Raw genomic sequence first — 21,315 nt, 5'->3', positions numbered from 1 at the left:
GCCAACCACTGTGATTCCTGCTGACTGAGTGGAGAGCAGAAACCCCCCAATAAATAGTGCGGGTTGTGTCTTAATGCCTTTGATTTTAATCAGATTAGCTCATTAAACTTTTTTTCCATGTTACTGTTACCTACTGCCACTTAAACATTGAAACATTGTATAGCAGTCAGAGCCATCCATCCGTCACTCTCACGCGGGGGAAGCTTAACAGTCTAACAACACTCCAAATACAGTAAAATACAGTACAAGTAAAGATTGTTTTTCCTATCTATATTTCATGTGGGAAAACCAATATAAAATAAAAATAAGAAGCACCAATTGGTCTAGAAACTGTTTCCTGTGTGTCCCAGGTTCAATGCATTGTTTTGTGAAACTAACACAATATAACGTAAAAGGTTTAACTGCACGTTAAAATACAGCGCTAGAGGAGGAACATTTCAAGTGCAAATTGCTTTCCTCCTCCATGCCTCGCACTGCAATAAATCAGAAAGTCTCCTGCTTGTAAGTTGAAGCCATGACTTACAAATTATAACACTGCACTGCACCCTGGAGACCCAAGTCCTCAGATCAGGTTGAGTCGCTACATTGGGCTAAGTCAGTGTTGAAGCTGCTGTGAAGATGAAAAGCCTGACATGTTTTTAATTCTCTTCACATTTAAAATCACACAGAATTTTTAAATTTTGAAAAATTTTGAAAAATTCTTGTTAATATTAATAATCCTCGCATTAGATGTACCACTTTTCTCTTCAGAACGATGTCTCAACGCCTTCACAGGATTTACTGTGAAGTATAGTGACCAAGTGTAAGTGAATTCTGCAGACAATTTGCACACAATACACAAACAGCTATGAAGTGAATCATCAATTATGTTTGAAGGATTGTTGGCCGGGAAACTGGGAGAAACTCCCTTCTCTTTTTCAATAGCGCCATTAGATCTTTAACATCTACAAGCAGTTGGATCTTGATTTAACGTCTCATCTGATGAATCTGTACATTCGCAGTATTGTCTGTTTTAAACTCTATTTTCCTCTCATAGCACAATGCAAATATTGGTGCAACTCTCACTAAATATCAATTAGTTTGTTGTTACTCATGGTAGAGTCCTATCCTCAAGCATCCTTCAACAATACAATCCTTCCCTTGGATGAGTTCCAATGGGACTGTAATGATGTGTGCTCCACACTTAAGAGTTGGTCTATTTGGTAATGTTGGAAAGCTGTCAGTGTAGCCAGAGTGTTTTCTTGATCCTGTCCTCAGCTGACATATTCAAAGCAGGATTACCAGCAGGGTGGTGATCAGGAGCACAGTCATTGGGTGGTGATCAGGAGCACAGTCACTCTATAGTGATTAGCAGCACAGTTACTATATAGTGATCAGGATCAATGTCACTATATAGTGATCAGGAGCAGTTCACTGGGTAGGGATCAGGAGTAATGTCACTGGGTAGGGATCAGCAGTAATGTCACCGGGTAGGGATCAGAAGCTGGAATCCTGGCTGATTTTATGCCTGTTAATACTCCACGAGTCAAGGCTTATTTTGCTTCTGCAAGACCCTACACAACACTCTCACACTCCCCTTCATATCACATCACATTTCTTCCCACCAGAGCCAACACAGACTGGGGATGGCGAGGTGTAACACCAGGAGAGATTGAGACAGAGGAGGAGGGTCAGTTTAAGACAGCGTGCTGACTCACCATATCACCTAGTATAACAGCTGCTCTGTTACACCAAATGGATCCACATGTTTACTTTTATTCATAAACCTATAAAAAGTCCATTGGGGATAATGAAATCCAAGTGAGTGCAATTGAGTCAAATAATGTGAACTTGCTGTGATTTGTAGTGTGGAGAGGTGTGTGCGATAAAGAGGATTACAGCAGTCGTACTTACTGACAGTAATATTTGAAAGGAACTGTGGATGACCTCCAGATACTTAAAGTCAAGAATGCAGCCTGACACTGAGATATATGAGTGTTCATCCAGGCTTCTGCTGACTGGAGCTGTCACCTCCCTCCGCACACAGCCTGGTCCGTGCTCCCTCCACCAGGAACGGTGCATGGAGATGTTAAAGGTCATCAGGTCAGTATCCTGAGAAGAGCACAGAGAGAGAAAAAAGATGTAAGGAGACTTCTGAACAATCATTAATAGCTGATACCAATCACATGTGTGATGGTGCTCTGGGTATTTTATGCAGCAATGCTGAAAAAGTCAAATTACATAGAATTTCTGTATTTTTATCAATATTTTAGTGACCACATTTTGTAGAGTTTTACTGCTACATGACAGCTCTTTCTGAACACCATGTACCTAATACAGTGTTAAACAAAAAANCACAAACACTGCATTTACTAGGAACAGGAGGAAAAATTCTTGGAGTCAAAATTCCAATACAATATTTCTAAACATTGATTCCTCAATCATCAGCGGTGCTAAATTCAGGAACAGTGCAGAAAGTGTGGTTTAAAATGTATCCTTAATGTCAGCTGTGAGACTGAATGGTCTTTACTTCAGGAGAATGATTTGTTGATTCCTGGTCTCTAGAACAAAGCCTCTGCCTTTCGTTCCCTTAAACAAGTTATTTTGGTTTCCACAGAATATAGATTTCCTGCCATAAATGTGAAAGAACTCTTGTTACAGAACACCACTTGTGTTTCACTCGGACCTCCCAATGGCCCTGACAATACATCCTACCTAATATCAAATCCTGCCTTAAGTTTACCTTACTGCACAGAAAACCAATTTCATTTACTCCAGCAACAATTTATCATGTGCAAGATCAATGGTGTAAAGTCAGTTTTATTCAAGATCATTTATTTGACCTCAATTTCACTTCAGTTTAGCTTGCCTGCTATCTCTGCTGAAGCAAAGTGACATTTTGGTGAATTTCTGTGTGGCTCGGGTCTCCTGCTAACACCTGCACTCATGATATAAATCCGTAAAATAACCTACATATAAAAAAAATTGACTTTTTTTAAGGAATTGTGATAAGTAGCTGGGAGATAGGGGAGCCAGACATGTATACATCCAGGTCTGAATAGTGTATAGTTTGCTGTAATACTGGAATGATGTAGATATTCTTGTCAGAAATGTAATATTAATAATGTAATAAGGATGCTGTATGAATGTGGTTGGCAATATTTAAATGCAAATATTACATTGAAATACACATATTACAAATATTACACAAATATTAATATTTTTACTGGAAAATTAAATTACAACTTAAATATAATATAGAGAAAATAACGCAGAATGTTACAGCAAGCCATTTGGCTCAACTGGTGCATGACAGTATTTATATTCCACATGAGCTTCCACCTCTCCTAATCCCCTCTCCTTTGCCGATCACCTCTCTTCTCCCTCATTTAGATATAGAGTTACACAGAGTGATAGGTGCTTATGCTGATGTTTATACCCCGCACAAGCCCTCCTTCGCTCCTAATCCTCTCACCTATAACCCTCTATTCTCATCTCCCTCATGGATACATAGTACAGAGAGTGAGTGATAACGACATCAGAATGTGATCTTGGCATAGGACACATTGGATGTACACTGCTAGAAGCTTATCTTTACTATCACAACATTAAATGTGGGGCTGTCTGTTTAAGTCTGTTCAATGCGCGTAATCATCATCCAATCTACCTTTCCGAAAACAAGAAGTATACAGGAACATTCCTGCAAGCAAAGCTGTTTAGTTATTGGTTTCAAACCTACTCTTTCCTTCAGTGAGATGACTGGGATCAAATTGGACAAATATTTTGCTTGCAATATCGTCTGGAATGGGAAATCTAGCCAAAGGATCCACAAGGGTTGAAATCCTAGAATTATACAGCACAAAAGGAGGCCATTCGGCCCATCATGTCTGTGTTGGCCCTTTGAAAAGAGCTATCAATTCAATCCCACTCCCTTTTGCTCTCCGCATAGCCCTGCAAACTTGTCCTCCCCAAATAATTATCTACTTCTTTCTTAAAAGCTGTTATCGAATCACCTTCCACCACCCTGTCAAACAATGCATTTCCGAGCTGAATAACTCGCTGTGTAAAAAAATTTCTCCTCACCTCCCCTCTGTTTCTTTTAACAACTATTTTAAATTGGTGTCTTCGGGTTACCGACCCACCGTCAGTGGAAATAGTTTCTCCTTGTTCACCCTATCAGATACCTTCATAATTTTGAAAGATTCTATTAAGTCTCCTCTTAACCTTCTCTGCTCCAAGAAAAAAATAATCCTAGCTTCTCTAGCCTCCACTGATAACTAAAGTCCCTCATTCCTGGTACCATCCTGGTACATCTCCTCTGAAATGAACAGAAATTGACAATGTTTTGGGACAGTAACTTGGAATTCAACACAAACCACCATATACTGCACACTCAGGAGAAATAATACCAGAAAATATGAATAGTGTGGTGTGTATGGGTGAGGACATGCTTAGAGTTATTGGTAAATGTTAAACGGAAATGACTCGCAAAGAATGCTGAAGTATTAAATTCTTTACAAGGCTTTTCATAAAAGTTCAACCTGTGAGGATTTAGAAGAAGATTAAGAGTCATGAATTAATCAGGTTTGGATTTGGAAATGGTGGAAGAGAGAACACCTTGTAATATAATTACAACAACAACAACTTGGATTTATATAGCGCCCTCCACACCGGACGGTGTCTCAGAGCGCTTCACAGTAACGGATCCTGGGGCCGAGCCAGAGCGAGGCGGAGGAAGGTGACCAAAGGAGCGGTCGAAAAGAAAGGTCTTCAGCAGAGACCTGAAAATAGGAAGACAGGGGGTGAGGTGAAGGGAGTGAGGAAGAGAGTTCCAGAGCCTCGGGCCTTAGTGGCTGAAGGCACGGCCGCCGAGGGTGGAGCGGAGAACTCGGGGGACAAGGAGGAGGCCAGTACTGGTGCAACAAAGGCAACGGGCACTGTTTTGAGGAAAGAGGAGGTCAGAGGAGGTAGGGGGGGTGCAGAGGAGTGGAGGGATTTGAAGACAAGGATGAGGATCTTGAAGTCGATCCTGTCTGGGATAGGCAGCCAGTGCAGTCTGCAAGGACTGGGGTAATCGGGGAGCGGAGTTTGGTGTAAATTATATTTATTGGTGCCACAACTGAACCACTCTGGGACTCTTCCCTACGTGAGGGGCACCATGTAAATGCACGTTGTTGTTGTCGTAGCCAGGGGTTGAGTTGAATAGAGTTGTAAATACTTTATTTGACAAAAGAATGTCCTTCAGCAAATGGATAAAAAAAACTAAAAAGAGATTTGGAGGAATTTTCTCTCCCACAAATAACGGTTATGAAGCTTTCCCAGAATTAATTAGTTCCCATGTCAATTAACAATTTAACACAAAAACTGGATAATAGTCGATTAAGAATCAGACTGAAGGTCACAACAACAACATCCTGCATTTACACAGCGCTCTTTGTATAAAATAACGTCTTTGAGGTATGGACAGATCCTGTTCGAAGGAAGAGACATGTGGAGGGAGAGGGGAAGTAGCCATAGGCACGGTCAAAGAGATACAAGAATATCAGGTAGACAATCAAATAGTTTGCGAATGTAATACCGTGGAGATTTGATGTGTGAAATAGAGCCAGTTAGATTATATCAGTGATAGTTTGGAAACCGAAAATAATGTAGTTTACTTCTGGGCGGCCTCACGTTTTAGAATTGCTCTCCGAATAAAGCAAATAACAAAAATAAAACACACGTTGTTTAAAACTGCTTAAATCAACACTGTCATCCCCCTCACAAGATGCCATTAGTTTGATGATAAAATACCTGTTAATAAATCTTTTACATTCATGCTGTCTTTTTCTGCTCCTTTCCAACAGGAAAAATAATCCCGTGAATGTGAAATGTTGTTTTCCACGTGTGGACTAGCCAAGGTCACTGCTAATATCACTCCCTGAGCTATAATAACTATCCTTGCATTTGATATAGCCCCTTATCATGTCTTCAAGGCGTCTCAAAGCGCTTCGTACAATATACTGTAAAATGGATTGACCGTGGGCTCTACACAGAAAGTTATGTTGACATGATGACCTGAAAATCATCAATTTTTTAGCTTGGGAAGCTTCCCACTCGTAGTGTATATACGCAGGGTGCAGGAAGTGACCTTGCCATTTTTTAGCATGGGAAGCTGGCTGGCTTTCCGCACGCATAAACAGTGCACTGACCTGAGAATACGCTTGATCTCACCGTGTTGTAAGGGTATGATCAAACCATTTTATAATGAGATTCTATTGAGTTACTGTGGCTTCTACCAAAATTTGTCAGTTCGGCTCAGTTGCAAGGTCTGTAGGTCAGAAGGCTGTGGCTTTGAACCCATCACCTGCATCCTTGATCTCAGGATCAAAACCCTCCCCGACAGAATTGGAGAAGTGCTGCAGTATTGGAGGTGGTGTCCTTTGGGTGAAAAATTAAATTAGTATACATGTGATTGCTCAGGTGAATGTTAAAGATCCTTTGACATTATTTTAAAGACAAGTATGGAGTTATCCTAGTGTCCTAGCCACTACGACCATTAAAAAACAGATTAATAGTCCATTCATCCCACTGCTGCTCACCACATATTGCTGGCACTGATTCGCTACTGAATTTTACCTACCTAATGACTGTCAATGAACTTCAAAGCAATTACGTGTGAAGCTTTTTGAGACACTTTAACAGGATAAAGCGCTAGATCAAATGCAAGTATTATTTATTTAATCCAGAACTCTGCCTGATTGCCCTCCATCAAGATTCAACGCAGAAGGGGCTCCTCTCTCCTATTTGAAAGTAAATACGCTGACCTTGGTAACGTGTGATACCTCTATTAGCAAAATGTATTGTCCAGAGAGAATAAGACACATACAAACACTGGAATCAATGCATTTCTTGAAAAGTGGAGAATAACCTCCACTCTATAATGCCGTTTCATATGCTTTTTTTTCTCAAATAATGTGAAGCAACAACAGACATGGCAAACAGGATGCTAGGCTATATTGCCAAATCAGTTGAGTTTAGATGCCCAGATGTCATTCTCAGGCTGTACAGTGCACCGACCAGACCACACCTTGAATCCCTTCATATAACTCTGGTCACCGCGATATAAGGAGCGGCTCAGGCCCGAGAGGCGGTGCAGAGGAGAGCAAGGAGCATAATCCGAGTGTTAGAGAAATGAGCTATGAGTAACAAGTAGACAAGCTAGGGCTCATCAGTCTTGTGAGAAGGTGACTTAGGGAGATCCCCATAGTGAAAAAAAGAATTTTGGATTGAAAAAGTAAACCCAGATCGATACTTTTGGGATGTATCATTACAGTAAAACAAGAGTACATAGGTTTGGAGTTGCGATGACCAATTTCAGGACAGACACCAGAAAGTTTTTATTTACGCAGAGGATAATCAATGACTGGAACAGTATGCCAGGAAGAGTGTCATGACACTGGACTCATGTAACGCAATGATGTGGGGAGGGGAGGCTGGGTGTTTTGGAAGGATAAGATCAGATGGGTCGAAGGACTTCTTCATCCAAACCAATCTTGTGATCTTTTGAATTTATGCTTATTGTAATTTAGCTAATGCTCCTGTCAGATTGCGGACCTAAGCACTTCTCAACAGCAACTTGCATTTATATAGCACCATTCACGTGGGGTAGTGTCTCAGACTGCTGAACAGTGACAGAACCTGACACTGAGTTGGAGAGAGAGGCAAGGTGACCATAGGCACAGTTAAAGAGGAAGGCCTTAAGATGTGAGAAGGGGGCAAGGTGGAGGGATTGAGGCAGAACGTTCGAGAGTTTCAGGTTGTAGTGACTGAAAAGCACATCTACCGATGATAAAGTGGAGGAGCTGAGGGATGTGTAACCTTAAGACTAAAGGTTGTCTTTAAACTGAACATTGTGCAGAATTTTGGAACATTTAGTTTTAATTTGGAGGCTGGTTTTCTGCAGTTCTTATAAAGAGCTGGCTTCCAAATTAAGGGTAAATCTAAGAATGTTCCTAAATTCTGTACAAACTTCAATTTTAAGACAATTGTTTTTCTTAGAGAGTCATTGGGATGTGGAATGCCCTGCCAAAGTAAGGTGGGAGAGGCAGAGGCCCTTGTGAGTTTCAGGAGGGAGATAGACAGGTGTATGAATGACAGAGGCTTGAGGATAATAATTATAATAACCCTTGCAGTTGATATAGCACCTTATCACATCTTTGAGATGTCTCAGGATATATTGTAAAGTGAGTTGACTGTTAATTTTGTGGGTGAAAGATGTAAGGGCATAGGGCAGGGAAATGGGATTGAAAATGCAGCTTGGTCTGAGAGTAGGCCTGATGGGCTGAATATTAGAACAGGCCTCTTGGGCATCCCCCGCCCCCTTCGTGTCAATGTCGGTGGCTGAGTCTTCAGTCATTACAACCCTAAACTCCGGAACTGCCTTCCTCAATTCCTCCACCTCACCGCCTATTTTATCTAGTTCTAAATCCCACTTGAAAACTACCTCTTCAGCTGCGTCTATGGTCACCTCCCTGTCTCCTTTTCCCTTCTTTGGGGTCATGCTATCCATTCCCCGCCACTGTACAGCAGCACTCTGAGACACTATCCTAGATAAAGGAAGCTACATAAATGCATGATGTTGCTGCAAATTTCAATCAGTCCATAATTCTAAGACCATTTTTAAAGCTAAGAGGTTTTCAGTCCTCTGATTTATTGGGGTTTTATTGCTGAGTTGACATACGGTTGTAAAATGTTACCGCCTAAGCCAAAAGTAAAGATGGTAAAAAAAACAGAAACATAAGTGAATGCCATCTGGAGTTGACTTTGTTGAAATGTAAATACAGACTTGTGCCAATGGAGGGAATGATGAAATGAAACAAACATCAGCCACAACGAAGGCTGGTGAACCCAGTAAACTGGCAATAGCGGAACTGCGTTCGGTGAAGATGTCAATAAAATGGCTTTAAGTCACCAAACAGTCATCCCAAAAGATGCTGTTCCTGGGTGAGAAATTACTCAGCCTGCCTCAACTTTCACAGCCAAGACTCTTCATAAAGAAACATACCACAGTCTGCACATTGTCCAGCACACACTGCCAGGCGCCATCTGCTGGCATCACTGAATCTGCAGATTTAGGTGTCACCTGGCTCAGTTGGTAACACTTTTGCCTCTGAGTCAGAAGATTGTAAAAGTCAGAAGGTCGCGGGTTCAAGCTCCACGTTAGATCTTTGAGTTCACAGTTTAGGCTGTCAGTGCGATACAGTACTGAGGGCATTGTCAGAGGTGCAGTCCTTCGGATAAGGTGTTAAATCGAGGTTCTGTCTGCCTGTTCACCTGGACTTTAAAGATCCCATGGCATTATTTGAAAAAAGAAGGGAGTTTAGCCACTACACTTTGCAGCGAATTTATCAGAACTGCCCGTTGAGCTGTTTCGATGTTCATTTGTGTCTGCTGGTAGAGAAATAAATAAAGGTGTTTCTTACTACTGAAGAAATCCTATGTAATTTCTCTACAGGCCTCGTGTCTTAGTCATCACATTGCACCTATGCTTTGGTTCACTGTGTGATAATCCAAGGTAATAATAATAATAATAATTTGATATAGCGCTTTTCACGTCGGGAGGAGTCCCAAAGCGCTTCACAGAACACACTCTAAAGTGAATTGACTGTATATTTGTGGGCGAACGCGGCAGCCATTTGCGCACAGCAATGTCCCACAAACAGTCGTAGATTGAAAATGACCAATTTATTATTGTTTTTGGTTTTGGAGGGATTATTATTAGGCGTGTGGAATAAGGAAATTTGCCCAAGATTTCGCCCTCTGCCTGGAATTGAACCCAGGTGTCTCGCTTGCAAAGCGAGTGCTCTAACCACTGAGCTACAGGATGCAGCATTCTCCAATCCTAAAGAAGATTTATGAATGAAGAGTCAGACATCCTCATAACAGAGTAAACAAAGCTAAAAATAGTTTGCATTTGATATCGTGACTTTCATGTCAGGAGGACGTCTCAAAGCGCTTCACAGAAATCACTGCAAACTGTCATCATACTCCGTCCACCTCGCCCCCTCCCTTGCCTCTTTCAAGCCCCTTCTCAAGACCCTCCTCTTCGACTGTATCTTTGGTCACCCTCCTACCCCTATCCTCCCCGCCCTCCACTGTTCCTGATTCCAACCACCAGCTCAGTTGCGGATCCCTCACTATCCAGCACCTTGGGACTTCCTCCTGATGTGAAAGGCGCTATACAAATGTAATTTGTTGTTGTTGTATTGTGCAGTTGAATTCTGTAATTTGAAGTGATAAACTCCGTTCTCTTTTCGGGCGATTTGGGGTTTTTGTGGCCTGAGGTAACACCAAGGTGACATGCTCAGCAATGGAATATCCGAATCAAGTTAACCTTCCATAGCGATTTTGGCGATCTGGTTATTAAATCAGGTAAGATTAAAATTAGGCAAATTGTTAAATTCAGTCTTAACTCTGAATCCGTTTTTCTATGGTTCTTAAAAAGTGGTTCTTTCAAATTAAAAGTGCATTGAGGAATTTGGTGTTACAGTTCAAGATCCAGGTCCTCACCTTCACAGCCCTCCATGGTCTTGCTCCTCCCTGTCTCTGCGACCTTCTAACCTCTTACCAGCCTGCCCGATCCCTCCGTTTGCGGGCTCCGGCCTGCTTCACATCCACCACCTCGCCCGTCCCACCATTGTCGAGCGGGCCTTCAGCCACTCTGTCCCCACCCTCTGGAACTCCATCCTGCAGTCCTTCTGCCTCACCCCCTCCCTTACCTCCTTCAAGGCCCCTCTCAAGACCCTCCACTTCGAACGTGCCTTTGGTCACCCTCTTCCCCCGCTGCCCTTCACCCTCCCCGATCCCAACTCCCAGCTTGGGTCCGAAACACTGACTGTCCAGTGCCTTGGGATGTCCTCCCGACGTGAAAGGCACTATACAGATGTAACTTTGGTGCTGTTGCTCTGAAATAGACCCAGGCAGAGTGTCTTCTCCAATGTAGTCTGTAGGATTGTATGCAATGCTAGTATGTCCTGTAGCTCAGTGGTTAGAGCACTTGTCTCGCAAGCGAGAGAACTGGGTTTGATTCCTGGCAGGACGAAACCTTGAGCAAGTTTCCTTAATCCACATGCCTGATAATAATCCCTCAACCAAAAAAAACAATAATAATTTGGTCACTCAATCCACGACTGTTTGTGGGACACTGCTGTACGCAATTGGCTGCCACGTTTCGCCCACAAAATATACAGTCAATTCACTTTACAGTATATTCTGTGAAACGCTTTGAAACGTCTCGAAGACGTGAAAAGAGCTATATCAAATGCAAGGGTTATTATTATTATTATGTAAACATTGTTGAAATTCCTTTTTTTTGTGTCGGTGATTGTGCATCAAAGTAACCATCCATCCTAATCTCAATTCCCTGATCTTTCCCCATATCCTCTAATCCAATTCCTTTTCAAAGTCTCCTGTTGACTCTGCTCCAACTGCCGACCCTGGTAAATCGTAAACAATCTCTTATTGTACAACGTACTGTACAATGATCCTTTCTGCAAATTTACAGATGATTTACTACTGCTTGCATGTAAAATGTCAAGGCCATTGCTTTACATTTTTTTGGGTGTAAACATCCAGCTCCTGGTGTGTGGTCCACAGAGGAGCCATTGAAAGAATTTGTTGGAAAATCAGCTCGGAGATTTAGCACAATGTCAGCAAACCAGCTAGCATTCCCGCAATCTCACACTCGGGAATAACCCACATCCACAAACTGACCACAAACTGCAATTTCCTAAAACAATTTTGAAAAGCTCTTTGTAGATTAGAGGAAAGCGTGATGAAGAAAAGAATAATAATATAATAATAGTAGTCCTTGCATTTGATGTAACTCCTTATCATGTCGTTGAGACATCTCCAAACGCTTCACAGAATATACTGTAAAGCGAATTGTATATTTTGTGGGCGAAATATCAATTGACAGGATGCATCAAAGCAAACTAAAGACACGATCATGGGCAAAACAAGCTTTCTCCATGAGTTAACAAAGTACGCATACGTTAGCATTTGGATGTTTCTCTTCCCTGCGTTGTGTTACATTTCAAGCTGCAGGAGCTCTGTCACTGACAAGACTGCCATCTGCAAACACTTTACAATTGTGCATTACAATTGAATGCTGAAGCGAACTGATGGATCAGTTGGAAAAGTCAGAGTAAAGCTCAGCTACACAGACCCAAGATATCCAAGGTCGTATTTCGCTTCCATCCCTCTCTCTCCATCTTTGCTGCATTATCTGATGTCAGCCGAGGAAATATACCCCAATGTCTCAGTGTATTGAGGAGTGAAGGGAAGAAAATTGGATGTGAAAATAAATTTTAAGCACTGACATTTCTAAAACTCCAGATTTGTGTGTGTGTGTATGTGTATGCATGTAAGAATAATGATTACAAATAGTAATCCTTGCATTTGGTATCATGTCTTTCACATCAGGAGGATGAACCAAAGTGCTTCACATGAATTAGGTTAAATGTAGTGACTGTGTATTTGTAGGCAATTGCAGCAGCCCAAATATTCACAGCAATGTCCTACAATAAAGTCGTGAAATGAATGATCAAATTTTATTTCTGGCGATTGTTAGCCAGGACACTGGGAATAACTCCCTTGTCTTTTTGAGTAGTGCTATAGGATCTTTAACATCCACCTGAACAGGCAGATGGGACCTTGGTTTAACATCTCACCTGTAGGATGCCACCTCCGACAATGTAACATACCTTCAACACTGCATTGGAGTGTTAGCTTATATTATGTGAATTCATGTCCCAACCGTCTGACGCAGTGCAACCAACGGAGTCAGGCTGACATACATGTATGCCAGTCTGGGAGATCCTCCTGAAGTGAAAGGCACTATACAAATGTAATTTTGTATCGGATTTTGTATGTATAAAAGCATGTTTGTGTGTGTTGTATATATGTATGTATAGCAAGCAAAAGGAAAGGTTAAGAAATATTTTTTGCAATTCATTTACACATCAGGTTACATTCAGAGTTTCTTTTTGTCTCTCTCTGCCTGCTCTGTGAAACTTAAAATAGGTACAATAACAAGAAGGCCATGTTGGTATCAAGAAGAGCTTCAGATTAACAATATTAATCATAGCGTTGGTTTACAATAGCAGCTATATTGTGATAGTCATATGGTACAAAGTCACCTCTACGTAAACGCACAAACACACACACACACAGAGGTACTACATCAGTGATGATGTGAAACTGCGTTGTATTCAGGAACATTGGTATCCTCATCAGTCAAAGAAAGCCCGCAATGCACTATCACTCAAAGCCTCATAAATGAAAGAGAGAGGCGAAGGGAACATCCAAGTGGTAACTGGTCCCTTGTGACCAATTACAGAGCAGCCACTGCAGGGAGCTGGGTGGTGATCACCTACCTGCCCTTTTCTTCAAAGGACGGTCAAAACCAAAGGCATTGAGAGATTTGAATGGAGACAGAAGGTAAAATAAGGTGGGGGAACGAATGATACATTTCACTTAAGAGTCTCAAACGATTCATTTACACTTAGACAGCGACAGGAAATGCATAGCACCCCGTTAAAACACAGTAGTTGGGGTCCATAAAATACCAACCAGTGTCAAAATGGAACACCATTATCACTTCCGCATTCGCTGAACATGTGTGAGTTTCCTAACTGGTATCCTCGGGTCAACGTCTGGGTCAACAGTTCAGTAACCGAAATCACTTCCTCCTCACTGTACAGGCATGAAGTGACCTCTTTTTTAAGCACGCAAGCTTACGCCTGTTTTGAATTTTTTAATAAACCAATGGCCATGGTTCACACCCCAATGGTGCTGAAAGCAAACTCCCATTAAAACAGAGTTCCACTATATCAAAGTAAAACTAAAATAAATTTGTGTTTGGGGAGATCATAGAGTTTGTTGAAAATCTATTTCTATCGAACCCCAAGTCTAACCTCATCCTGGAAACAACTTGCATATGAATCTTACATGCAGTTCAACTCTTACAGGGCAACTGCTATCCCTTTCCCCTGAGATATAAACAGACGTCTTAGTTCCTCAGCTTACATGGGCATATGTGCAACTCTGAGCATGACAAAGCAGGAATCTCACATTGGCAGAACAATGTTACTAACATGGTCTAACTATACTGTCGTTCTAGTGACAAGCTGGTGAATGCTATTGACTCTGAAAACTATCGTTTTTCGGCCAACAAAATGAACTCAGATCCTCACTTAGGCTCCTTCACACAGCCTGGGAAGTGGGGCACGTCATACAATATTCATTATATTTGTGCGTATTCATTTTTAATCGTGCCAGAAAGTAATGCTCCTTTCAAGTAATCGAGGTGATGACCTGTTCTTTGAGGATGCTGTGTTATTTTCAAAATAAGCTGCATTCGATTGCATATTCCCCATCCCCTTCCCATCTGTACCCCTCCTTCCCTCCTTTCATACATACATGCATACACAGATGCACTCACACACTCCCCATAGAGTGGGAAGCAAACTACAGATGGATGTCAAGCCATGTTATCCAACCCAAGATGGACAATATCGGTCGATGGCAGATTGACAAGTTCTGACAGATCTGCTAAATATCTAAAATGGAGTAAACTACAGGGATATGGGAATAAGGTAGGTAAATGTGACTCAAACGATTGCTTTGTTATATAAATTTGATGGTTCTATGCTCACTGGTATCAAATTAGAAGGTGGATCAGTGGACAGTACTTTGGTGCCCACACACTTTCCTGGACCACCCAGTGAGAGTAAGTGAGTTTGCTGTCAGTGATAATAATAATAATAATCCTTGCATTTGATATAGCGCTTTTCACATCTTCTAGACGTCTCAAAGCACTTCTCAGAATATGCTGTAAAGTGAATTGACTGTAATATTTGTGGGCGAAACGCGGCAGTCAATTGGCACAGCAGTGTCCCACAAACAATTGCAGATTGAAAATGACCAATTTATTATTGTTTTTGTTTTTTGGAGGGATTATTATTAGGTGTGTGGAGTAAGGAAACTTGCGCAAGGTTTCACCCTGCCTGGAATTGAACTCAAGTGTCTCGCTTGCAAGGCGAGTGCTCTAACCACTGAGCTACAGGACTCCACAGGACAGGACTGATGTAGTACAGTGCTCCTTTCCCAAGTCACTTAGGGAGGAATGGGCTTGAGGAGAAAACCACAGATGGAAATTGAAGAAGATTGGTCTGGATGAAGAAAGCCTTGGGCCCATCTAATCTCATACCTCCAGAAAATCCATTATACCAACTCCCCATCACTGCTTCAAGCTGTTTTTTAAACAAGTTCAGTGTCCTGGCTTCAATCACCTTTTCTGATACTCTGTTCCAGCCGTTAATTATACCCTCTGGGTAGAAAAAACTTCCTGGTGTCTGTCCTGAGATCATTCAGCACATCTGAACACAAAACATTAACCTATCTCTCATTCAGAAATAGTTGTGCATTTATTTCCACAATTTTTTCACCATTTACAATTTTCCTTTTTATCTCTGATAATAGGGCAAGCGGGGGTTGGGGATGGGATGATGGGGATGATACAATGTCCAAACCAGAGCCTCATACTGTGTAATATGTAAATTAATAGTTGGAGCATGTAAGGCTGAAATTCCACTTAGTATTAGTCTGTAATCATTTTGACTTTAAGATTGCACAAAATTGTGCAAAATTCTTACATTAGACTTAATTTGAATTCGTCTCTTTTTAAAAACTGTGGAAAAACAGCATCCAAATTAAGACTGAATTGGAGAATTTTTCAGAATTTGCATGTTTTTAGATTTTAAGTTTCGCCCACAAAATACACAGTTAATCCATTTTACAATATATTCTGTGAAGCGCTTTGAGACGTCACAATGACATGCAATGGCGCTATATCAAATGCAACGATTATTATAAAAATGATCTCATGGGCACACAGGTAGAATTTCAGGCGAATAGTTTGTTTGAAAGCTAATAAAGTCAAGAATTATTACAATAAATATTGGAATGATGTCAGGCTGGCACAGTGTGTAGCACTCTCGCGTCTGAGTAATAGGTTTAAGCCCCCCCATCAAGATTTTGAGCTCGCAGTCTTAAGATGACATAGAAGTGCAGTGCTGGGGGAATGCTGCATTGTCAGAGGTGCCGTCCTTTGGATAAAATATTAATCCAAAGTCCCATGTGCCTGTACAGATGTATATTAAAAATACCATGGTATGATTCGAAAAGAGAAGGGATTTTTTTCCTCCGTGTCCTGGCCAACAATTCTCGGGATAACATTGGTCATTCATTTCAAGGTTGTTTGTGGCGCATTACTGTGTGCAAATTGGCTGTCTCATTTGCTTACAAAATACAGTCACTACACTTCACAGTAAAATATGTAGAGCACTCAACAATGTAATTAGGCACTGTTTGAAATGCAAGAACAATTATTATAAACTATCATATATACGTGTGTAAAGCATTGACCCACTAACGACTTCAGGGCTTGTGGGTTTATAAACAGATCACATGAGAGGTCCATTGTAATTAGGAATAGCAGCAACTGAGATACAGGACTCTGCCTGCTGAAAGAATGCAGATACCTCCAGGACACAAGGTGACAAGGACTGATGGTACCGGGAGTCAGAGAAGAGACTCACATAGCCACAGTTGACATCTTTCCTAAAATATTTTGCTGGATTATTTGACGATTACTTTCATGTTACAAAAATACTAGCCGTGTGCCCACTACTGGGTAGTGAATGAGATCAAATCTGGTAAATCTGGTATTTTTGAATATTCTGAGTATTTTGGGTTCCCACACATCTGGTGGAAGAACAAATTCAACCTAGTCTTAGCCCATAAAACAAATTTTTGTTGTAAAATTTAAGATCGCATGGAATTGTGGAAAAACTCTTAAATTAAATCTCAGCAGCTGGTTTTCCATAGTTCTTAAAAAGAGACAGCTTCCAAATTAAGACTGAGCTGTGTGTAAAATGACTGCTGTATTTGCCTATGAAAACACACTCACTACCCTTGACAGAAATTGCATTTGCCCACAAGGTACACAGTCACTCCACTCCACAGTATATCCTGTGAAAAGTTTTGAGAAGTTCCCCCGACATGAAAGGCGTTACACCAAAGGTAAAGATTATTATTATATTAATATCCTGCGACTCGCTTTGAGACATTTTTTTGAGTAATATCAAATGGAAGAACATTATTAGTGTATTAAAAATAAAACTCCACATATACCCTCACCAACCACAGTCAAAGGAAATGCTAAAATGACTTGCTTTGTTTTAAAGTTGCACATTTGTTTCAATGATCTGGGCTCTTAACTGCAGAAAATATGTTTAGATTCTTCTCAAAGATGTTTGTAAATGTTGGTAGGAGATGCAATTTGAACGTGTGATCCACGCAAAAGTCAAGACTGTTCACACTCGTGGCAGCTGCAGTTTATCACAGCACAGACCTTGCTGTGAGCTGACTATTAATATGCCTGAAACACACTGGAGTAAAAAAAACACAGAATACGTTTCAGGTTTGTTTCAGAGACTTGTCTTCTGGACGGGCGTGTGATTGATGAATTCAGTCTGCCCTGTGTTGCGGCTCAGAGAGACAGACCCAGACGCACTCATGGGAGAAATAATGGCTTTTGTCCAATGTTCAGTCTCTTCTCAGATGCAACCTGCATCGACAATCCCTTGCAGGGTTGCTTCTTTTATGGGACATAGCACAAAATCTCACAGGGTAATTAATGCAGACTCCTACCCCTCCACCAGGGTAGAATAAAACCGTGAGAGAATGGTTTGCTATAGAAAACCTGACACAAACAATTTTTTTTGTCAGCCGGGTGTCTGACACATACAGAACTCTATCACCACATTTAAGAGCAACCAAACCAGACTGAGTCTCATGCATGCCACCTACGCATAGAAATTCCCATGACTGGCATTGAATGCGCACTCTCCCTCCAGAGGAACTCATCCTGCTTACCCCTAATGTCAAAGAGTATTAAGTGCAGGTTGGCAAGAGCTAAGGCTTGGGGATCCCAGAGTGTGAGTTGAGGTAAATGCTGGCATTTATGAAGCTAAAACCGCACAGCCTGCCAGGAAAAAGAGATGTACCTTTCAATAGTGATGAAAGTTTATTTCCCAACAGGTGTACGCTCAGGGCAGCTGGACAGTGCTGATGCCTAAATGATAAGCATTTGTGACATTGCTGAATGTGGTTTTAAGAGACAAAAATCCTAATGGTGGAGGGGGGGTAGTGAGGAGTTGGGTGCGAATGAAGAAAAACAATCTAATGCATAAATTTCAGGAAATGTCAGCAACAGGTTCGGAAATTCTGCACTGGAATGTCAAATATTGATTGTGTGTCCTTGGTGGAGGTAATCATAACTGTTTTTTTTCCATCTGATATCTCACACTGTCAGTGCCGAGAATGGAATCAGGCACTAAAAATAATTTCCTGCCGTTTGCCCTTCAAGCTGATACAGAGCTTTTTTTTAAGGCTCCAACACTTGGAAAAGGTAACTGAATATACCTGCACATTTACAGCTGTGCTCCAACAGGTGGTGTCAGGTTAATGCACCATCAGGTTAAGGTTGAAATCTATTTGATTTGTCTGACCGCACAATGGCCACAAGCTTTTGAGTTGACAGCGACATCAGGTACTTTGCACAGTCTTAGTTCAGAGACATTAAAATTGAAGAGGGTGCAGAATGTTTTATAATTCTTAAATTCAATCTTGTTTTGGAAGCCTTTTTTCTGCAGCTCTTTTAAAACATTGTACTTAATTTAATAGTTTTCCACAAATCTGCATATTTTTAAAATTGTAAGACGATAGTCTCAAGGCTAAGACCAAGAAACATCTCCAGCCCTTGTCTAGATTGCAAAACGTCACTCTGTGTAAATAGCACAATTTGAGAAACAAGGGCACTTATAAAATAATACTCAACTTCAGGGGCAAGAGGAGGCCATTTATCCATCAATTCCCTTCTAATAGTTTATTAGATTTTGGCTGATCTTTGAATACCAATACCCTTTCTCTATTCCCCTTTATACCTGTACTATCCAAAGGCCTAAACCTTAGTTGGATCCATTGTCCTTCTGTTAAAGCACTATGGAATTCATCATCTTCACTCTAACTAGAGCATTGGATGAGATGCAGCTAATTGTTCACAGTAGTGTCCCACAAACAATCATTGATTGAGTGAATTTTTTTATTTTGATGGCATTATAACCCCTGGAAAGTGATCTGCCAATCGACTCCTACTTCCTGCTAGGTAAACAGAGGTGTGTGAGTAATTAAACTTGCCTAAGGTTTTGCCCTGCCCGGGAATTGAACGAGGTCCTCTCACTTGGAAGGCGAGCGCACTAACCACTATGCTACGGGACTCCTGGAATTGATGTTTGCCTTTCTCTGATCCAAAGGTGCTTGGGTCAACTGTATCACCTGCACTGTTGAATCGAGTGAGATCAGCTAAATTAACAGAGGCCAGGAATAGAAGCTGAGAGACTGTGGTTGGGCATTTCTCACTTGTCAGGAAAATTACTGAACTTGGTTGAATGGGTTTACAATGTAAAAATTTCACTGCACTCGGACAGGCACTGACAAACTTGGTAATTTTCCCAAATGGAGAGAGTTTGCTTCCAGTAAGTAATCTTTCTACTTCACCACTTCATCTCCCTTAACTTCTCAATCCCTCTCCCCACTGCCACCCAACCCACCTCCATTTTATACCGCCCCTGGAGAAAAAATCTCCCACTCCTATCCTCCTCAGTCACCCTTCTCCACAGCTGCCTCTCCTCTATTCTCAATTCCCTCGCTCCCCTCTCTTCCCGAACCGTCTCCTACTCACACAAATCACCTTGGTACACCAGCCACCTCCACTTCCTTAAAGCCAAGGTGCATTCCACTGAGCGCACTTGGCTCAAATCAAACCTAACCGTCCACCAGCAGATTTGGCTGGACCATGTCAAATCCTTCTGCTCCGCCCTCGCCTCTGCTAAATTGTCGTTCTACTCCAAGACAATCTTGGAGGCTAAGGACAACCTCAGACTCCTCTTCTCCATCACAAACTGACTCTTCCACCTACCCCCTCATGCCTCACCCATCCTCACCTCAAATGCCAACTGCGAAGCGATCCTGGGCTTTCTTGAATCCAAAGTCGAGGGAATCCACTCAGCTGCCTCTGCCACTGCAACTGCTATCCCCTCCCCATCTCCTCCTCCCACCCCAGCCCCTACCCACCCCTCCCTCCACTCCTTTGAACCTGTCCTTGGTCCCCTCCTCTTCAACACCTATATGCTCCCTCTTCGTGACATCATCCGCAGACATGGGGTCAACTTCCACATGTATGAGGATGACACCTAACTGTACCTCTTTGCCTTCACCCTTGACTCCAGGACCACTGCTGTCCTGACAGAATGTCTGTTAGACATCAAGTCCTGGATGAGAGCTAACTTTCTTCAATTGAACATCAACAAGACCAAGACCCTCCTGATTGGCTCCCATCACCGCCTCCTCACCTCAGGCTCTGATAGCATCACCATCCACGAATGCACACTCCATCTTGCTAAGCCAGTCCAGAAACTTGTCATCTTGTTTGACCCTCAACTATCCTTTCTACCCCACGTTCGCCTCATGAACCGCTCTGCCTTCCCTCACCCCCACAACGTTGCCTGGCTCTGACACTGTCTCACACCGCAGGCCGCCGAAACCCTCATACACGCCTTCATTACATCGAGAGTCGACTATGCAAACTCACTGCTTGTTGACCTCCCCAACACCTCCCTCCACAGGCTGCAGATCATCCAGAACTCTGCAGCCCGTGTCCTCTCCCAAACTAGGCTCCACGACCCTATCACCCCCATTCTTGCCCAACTCCACTGGCTTCCCATCACACTGAGGATACAGTTCAAGATCCCGGTCCTCACCTTCAAACCCCTCCACGGTCTTGCTCCCCCCTACCTCTGTGACCTCCTAAGCCCCTACCACCCTGTTTGCTCCCTCTGCTCAGCGGGCTCCGTCCTGCTTCATGTCTCCTGCATTGCTCACCCCACTATCGGCGGGCAGGCTTTCCGCCACTCTGCAGTCACCCTCTGGAACTCCATCCCGCAGTCCCTTCATCTTGCCCCCTCCCTCGCTACCTTCGAGACCCTCCTCTTCGACCATGCTTTCGATCCCTGCTTCCCCTCCTGCCCTCACCATCCCCCAACCCCCACCCTGACTCTCAGCTCGGGTCCGAAACTCTGTCTATCCAACGCCTTGGGACGTCCTCCCGACACTGCCATCATTCCTATTCTACATGTTTACAAAACTCACTCAGGTTAATTTTGAAAACCT

At 42.3% G+C, this 21,315-nt stretch overlaps 1 protein-coding gene across 4 annotated transcripts in view; it reads right to left on the bottom strand.

Annotated features, from left to right (window-relative positions):
- Positions 1-21,315, bottom strand: part of LOC103180720 (sodium/potassium transporting ATPase interacting 3) — a 203,915-nt gene that overhangs the window by 31,931 nt on the left and 150,669 nt on the right. For all 4 annotated transcript variants that reach the window (XM_007896729.2, XM_007896731.2, XM_007896730.2 and 1 more), the window contains exon 4: positions 1,894-2,091. In XM_007896729.2, the coding sequence (XP_007894920.1) occupies positions 1,894-2,091 (198 nt within the window). The remainder of the gene's footprint in view (positions 1-1,893; positions 2,092-21,315) is intronic.

The sequence above is a fragment of the Callorhinchus milii genome, unplaced genomic scaffold (genome assembly GCF_018977255.1).
Source record: "Callorhinchus milii isolate IMCB2004 unplaced genomic scaffold, IMCB_Cmil_1.0 Scaffold2, whole genome shotgun sequence".
Taxonomy (NCBI): domain Eukaryota; kingdom Metazoa; phylum Chordata; class Chondrichthyes; order Chimaeriformes; family Callorhinchidae; genus Callorhinchus; species Callorhinchus milii.
Note: the sequence above shows the minus strand (reverse complement) of the source record. Positions and strands in the feature narration are given on the sequence as shown.